The 5844-nt window shown below is 52.5% G+C and overlaps 1 protein-coding gene across 1 annotated transcript; it reads left to right on the top strand.

The window, feature by feature from the left end:
* Nucleotides 1-478: 478 nt before the first annotated feature.
* On the top strand, nt 479-1464 carry LOC128074741 (olfactory receptor 14J1-like). The gene has a single exon (XM_052670821.1). The coding sequence runs from the start codon at nt 514-516 to the stop codon at nt 1462-1464; it is 951 nt and encodes a 316-aa protein (XP_052526781.1). The 5' UTR covers nt 479-513.
* Nucleotides 1465-5844: the final 4380 nt, after the last annotated feature.

Below are 5844 nucleotides of genomic sequence, written 5' to 3'. Positions count from 1 at the left end.
AGGAGATGTGAAATATGAACGCAGCTATAAGAGTCCTGAACTGGACGTTTCTCAGTCTGCAGTTACACGCACAAACTCCTCATGTGCTTTCAGCCCCTCTTCTCCCAAAGGATTGCACCAGCTGAAATTTCCATGCTTCTCTGCAGACATGAATAATGCACTTGTCCAGCAAACAGGCAGCTTTCTCTAGTAGAAATTCAAGTGCACAGAGGTAGGAATGGGCACTCTGAGTGCAGACAGACGAAAGATACATGAATGGAAATATGTCATAGGAAGAAAGTATCCAGGAGGCTGGGATATGATTAGGCAATGAGAGGAAAGCAAGAGCTCCTTCATCTTCCACTTCTCAAGGGATGGTGAAGCTCGTGTAAATTCAAGTTATGGAGTTCAATGAACCCTGTCCTAAGAGAAAGAAACACTGTTATAGTATAGGGGTGGAGTGTCTCTGAAAAAGCTCTTGACTCGTCATTATCTTCTGCACTCTGCACAGGACTCCATGCCCAGGAACTGCAGATGCCCAACAGCAGCTCCATCAGCCAGTTCCTCCTCCTGGCGTTGGCAGACACGCGGCAGCTGCAGCTCCTGCACTTCTGGCTCTTGCTGGGCATCTACCTGGCTGCCCTCCTGGGCAACGGCCTCATCAGCACAGCCGTAGCCTGCCACCACCGCCTGCACACCCCCATGTACTTCTTCCTGCTCAACCTCGCCCTCCTCGACCTGGGCTGCATCTCCACCGCTCTCCCCAAAGCCATGGCCGATGCCCTCTGGGACACCAGGCACATCTCCTACGCTGGATGTGTTGCCCAGACCTTTCTGTTTGTCTTTCTGATGTCAGCAGAGTATTGCATCCTCACCATCATGTCCTATGACCGCTACGTTGCCATCTGCAAGCCCCTGCACTACGGGACCTTGATGGACAGCAGAGCTTGTGCCACCATGGCAGCAGCTGCCTGGGGCACTGGGCTTCTCCATGCTCTGCTGCACACTGTCAGTACATTTTCTCAGCCACTGTGCCGAGGCAATGCTGTGGATCAGTTCTTCTGTGAAATCCCCCACATCCTCAAGCTCTCCTGCTCTGAATCAGACTACCTCAGGGAAATTGGTTTCATTGTGCTTAGTGTTCTTGCCGTATTTGCGTGTTTTGTTTTCATTGTTGTGTCCTATGTGCAGATCTTCAGGGCCGTGCTGAGGATGCCCTCTGAGCAGGGACGACACAAAGCCTTCTCCACGTGCCTCCCTCACCTGGCTGTGCTCTCCCTGTTTCTCAGCACTGACTTTTTGGCCTGCATGAAGCCCCCATCCATCTCCTCCCCATCCTTGGACCTGGTGGTTTCATTTCTCTACTCAGTGGTGCCTCCATCATTAAACCCCCTCATCTACAGCATGCGGAACCAGGAGCTCAAGGATGCAGTGAGGAAAATGTCATGGACAAATTTCAGTAGGGTCGTCTTCTCATCTGCCTGAACAAATGACTCAGTTTTTTCTGAAACATGCCTATGTTGTCTTAGAAATATTGAATGGCCTGTACTGAAAAGGACTATAAAGATCATCTAGTTTCAACCCCACTGTTACAGGCAGGGTCACCAACCACCAGAGCAGGCTGCCCAGAGCCTCTCACCCAGCCTGGCCTTGAAAGCCTCCAGGGATGGGGCATCCACAACTTATGTGGGCAACCTGTCCCAGGGCTTTACTACCCTCTGGGTGAAAAACCTCCTTTTAATATCTAGCCTAAACCTCCCCAGCCTCAGTTTAAAACCGCTCCCCCTTGTTCTATCACCAGCCACTGTGCTAAACAGCCATTCCCCCTCCTCTTTATACATTCCCTTGAAGTACTGGAAGGGCACAATGAAGTTTCCTCAGAATCTTCTCTTCCCCAAACTAAGCAAGTCCAGTTCCCTCAACTTTTCTTCCTAGCAGAGCTGCTCCAGCCTTCTGATCATCTTAGTGCCCTCCTCTGGACCCACCCCAAGAGGGGAAGCTGGGGGGCCCACAGGCAAAGGAGGGCTCTGCAGTGGTGCTGCTGAGCCAGCAGGGCAGATGGAGAGGGACTCAGCAGTAGAGAGAGTCTGACAGCGATGACCCAAAATGGTTCATGGATGTTTGTGTTCACTGAGAAGAAATCAGAGTTTCTTGGCTTCCCAGTGGCCATTTCAGCACTGGGTCACCCCCAGGAATCCAGTGACTTGTCTGGGGGCATTGAGTGTGCTGGGTTGGGCTGCAGCTGCAGGGACAAAAACAACATTGGCAGCGTACTGCCCTGAGACCTTCTTCCCAAGTTCCATCTGCAGCTTCCAGAGGGCTCTGCTCTCCTGCAGGTCCTCTTGGAAAGCTGCCTGTCCCAGACACGATCTCTGGGGCCCTTGGAGATGGCATGGGATGCTTGTGATCACACAGTGGAGCTTTGCTCCTTTTCATTTTTTCCCATTAATAATTATCATTTCCTGTCTACTGATGTAAAGTACTTGTCCTAGTGGGAAGGTGAACCACACTGATGGGATATGGCTGAGGAGTGCGTTCTCTTTTTAGGCAAATTGTATTGTGCTTTACTGTTGTTTGTTTTAAAGCAGGAAGCAACAACCTGTGCCTGCGTGCAGACAGTTCTCTTAGGGAAGCAGGTAAAGGAATGGTGTAAAGGAACTGTACCATCCAGCTGCAGACTGCAGTGGAGAATTCTGGTGTAGGGAAAAGTGATGCAAGGGCCAGGTGCATACAGCAGACACGTCAGGCCTGGGGAGGTGAGCAGTCAGGTTGTCTGTACTGTGTCAGACCTCAAGCAATTGCTTCTCCTGCCTGTGCAGATCTCCTTAGGAGACACCCTCAATCAACATCAGTTGGACAATGGTGCTCCAAAAGCAACAAGATGCACCTTGTAAAATCAGAAAACATTTTTCTTGGGTGCCCTTTGAAATCTTCTTTCTTTCCTATAGGAAACATGGAGTGAAGTGTGAGCAAACTCAGAGTCAAGTGTGAGGCAATCCCGGAGTAAAGTGTGGGTAGGCCTGAAGAGAGAGTGCACACACCCAGGGTAGGGTGCCAGTAAAGCCCAGAGAAAAGTGTGAGTAAACCAGGAGCAAAGTGTGAGTAATGTTGAAGAAAAGTTTGAGGAATCCTTGAGTAAAATGTGAGTGGAACACAGTCAAAACAGAAGTATGAGTAAACCCAGAGTACAGTGTTCATAAACCCAGAGTAAAGTGTGAGTAAAAGCCAGAGTAAAGTGTGAATCTGTCCAGAGTAGAGTAAGACTAAACTCAGAGTGAAGAGTGTGCATGACTGGTGCAAAATGTGAGTAAAACCTGGAGAAAATGGTGAATACACTGGGAGTCCAATGTGAGTAAACTTGGAGTCAAGTGTGAGAAACTCCCAGAGCAAAGTGTGGGTTGGTCCGGAGCAAAGTGTTGGTAAATGTGGAGTAAAGTTTGAGGAAAACCCACAGTAAGGTGTGAGTCTACCCGTATTAAAGTGTGGATAGGCCCGGATGACAGAGTGTTCACACCAGGAATAGGGTGTCTGTAAAACCTTGAGATTAATGTGAGTAAGCCCTGTGTAAAGTGTGTGTAAGGTTGAAGAGCAATTTGAGTAAACCTTGATTAAAGTGTGAGTGAAACACACTCAAAAATGAAGTGTGAGTAAAGCCAAAGTAAAGTGTTAGTAAATGTGGTGTAAAATATGAGTAAAATTGAGTTAGGTTCGAGTGCACCCAGAATTGCATAAGCATAACTCAGAGTAAAGAGTGTGCAAACCTGGTGTAGAGTCATTTTTGTGACTCAACATTGCCATCTGCAAACCCCTGCACTACGGGACCTTGATGGACAGCAGAGCTTGTGCCACCATGGCAGCAGCTGCCTGGGGCACTGGGCTTCTCTATTCCCTGCTGCACACTGCCAATACATTTTCACTGCCTCTCTGCCATGGCAATGCTGTGGATCAGTTCTTCTGTGAAATCCCTCAGATCCTCAAACTCTCCTTGACGGAGAGCAGCTCAAGACGCCTGGGACAGACGGGCTGAGGCTCTGGTGGCGCAAGAAGCAAAGTTTATTGTTGTTACAGGGCTTTTATATCTTTTAGCTACAGGAGTGTACAATACTTCAATCAGATAGCATTCATGCAGCTGACAGCAAGACGTCATTACTTAATCAGCTCTTTGTGGATGATGGTCAGTACAGAGATCCAAAGGCGTTCTCTCCACAGAACACGTTCTGCTCTTGGTCACGGAACGAAGAAGCTGTAGCTTATGCTTGCCAGTTCCACATGGCAGTCCTTCCCTTTCAGGAGGGGCCGCGTGTTCCCTGTTTGACCCTTTCAGGCCAGCCAGGTCTGTTTTGCTTCACAGTCTTCCTCACTGGGTGATCTTTTAGGTCTGTTCCAACCTTGGTGATTCTATGATTCTATGATTCTAGAGGTGGAAAGAAAGTCTGGGGGTGGATAGGGGGTTGTGGGGAATCTACGGGGGAAAAGGTGTGAGTGGGGCTTCTGTGAGCTGGAAAGAGGGTCTGGAGGTGGAGAAAGGGTGGAAGAGGGAAACTGGGGGATTGTGGTGGGCTAGAAGCCCTGTGATGTGGAAAGGGGACCTGGGGGTGGGGAGGAGATTGTGAGGGAGAAAAGAGGAGAAAGAGGCTTCTGTGAGTGGAAAGGAGGGTCTGGGGGTGGAGGGGTACATTGTGGAGGGGAATATTGTGGAGGGCAACTTGAGGAGTTGAAAGGGGGAAAAGGGGTTTTTGTAGGGCAGAAAGGGCAGGTCTGGGAGTGGATGGAGGATTGTGAGGGGGAAAAAAAAAGGAGTGGGGTCTCTACAGGGAGGAAAGGGGGTCTAGGAGTGGTGAGGAGGTTGTGGGGGGCTTCTATGGGGTGGGAGTCTGGGGTAGACCTCAGGGGAGTATCTGGGGGAGAAGAGGGGAGTGGGGTGCCTCTGGGGTTGAAAAAGAGTTGGAGGGGAATTTAGTGGGTTGTGGAAGGGAAAAGGGTGAACAGAGCCTCTGCAAGGCAGAAAGCGCATCTGGGGCTGGAGGGAGGAAGGGGTGGGAGGAGAGAGCCAGGGGTTGTGGGGGGCTTCTATTGGGCAGAAAAGGAGTCCGGTTGGGGGGGAATGGAGGTCAAAATGGGGGAACTGACTCCAGGGGTCAGGGAGGAGCACAGGGGACTCCAGAGGTCAGAAAAAGGGGTCAGAAGGCGGAGGGAGCAAGGAGGACACGGGACCCTGGGGGTCAAAGAGAAGGTAATGGGGGGTGATGGCAGACTCTAAGGATCAGAATGGGGGAAATGGAGCGGGGGTACCCGGGAGGAGGAGAGGGGATTCTGGGGGTCAGATAGAGGGGACTGGGAAAGTGGGGGGACTGTAAGGCACAGAATGGGGAGACTCGTGACGGGGTGGAGGGACATTAGAGATCAGAACGGGGGACAGGGGAGGGAGCGGGAGGGCGGGGGGACAGATAGGTGGAGCCTGGGGGTCAGAATGGGGGAGGCGCAGAGGGGAGGCCCGGAAGAGAACGACAGGGATCAGAACGGGGGAAACGAAGGGGGAAGAAGGGGGAGGGAGGCGCAACCCCGGGGGTCACACAGAGGGACGGGGGGGGTTGCGGGCGATCCGTGGCAGGGGGAGGGGAGGAGGGCAGTGAAACGCACGGGGTGGGGGAGGCGGGGAGACGCAGGGCAGCCGCCCCCGCCGAGCGGAACCCCGAGCACCGCAGCGACGTCACGAGGCCAACGCAGAGCGGCACGCGGCCCCTGCAGCACCTGAAGCCCGGCCCCCGCCCCGGTGCCCCCCGAACAGCCGCCTGCAGAAGCCGAGGCGGCTCTCGGAGGCCCGGCTGCTCCGCACGGCCGCCCCCTGCTCGGGTCGCGGGGCTG

This window comes from Tympanuchus pallidicinctus, unplaced genomic scaffold (assembly GCF_026119805.1).
Source record: "Tympanuchus pallidicinctus isolate F22 unplaced genomic scaffold, pur_lepc_1.0 scaffold98, whole genome shotgun sequence".
NCBI lineage: Eukaryota > Metazoa > Chordata > Aves > Galliformes > Phasianidae > Tympanuchus > Tympanuchus pallidicinctus.
Note: the sequence above shows the minus strand (reverse complement) of the source record. Positions and strands in the feature narration are given on the sequence as shown.

Bases quoted from the DNA above. Each gene is read 5' to 3' on its own strand.
- LOC128074741 (XM_052670821.1), top strand. From the start codon at position 514: ATGCCCAACAGCAGCTCCATCAGCCAGTTCCTCCTCCTGGCGTTGGCA.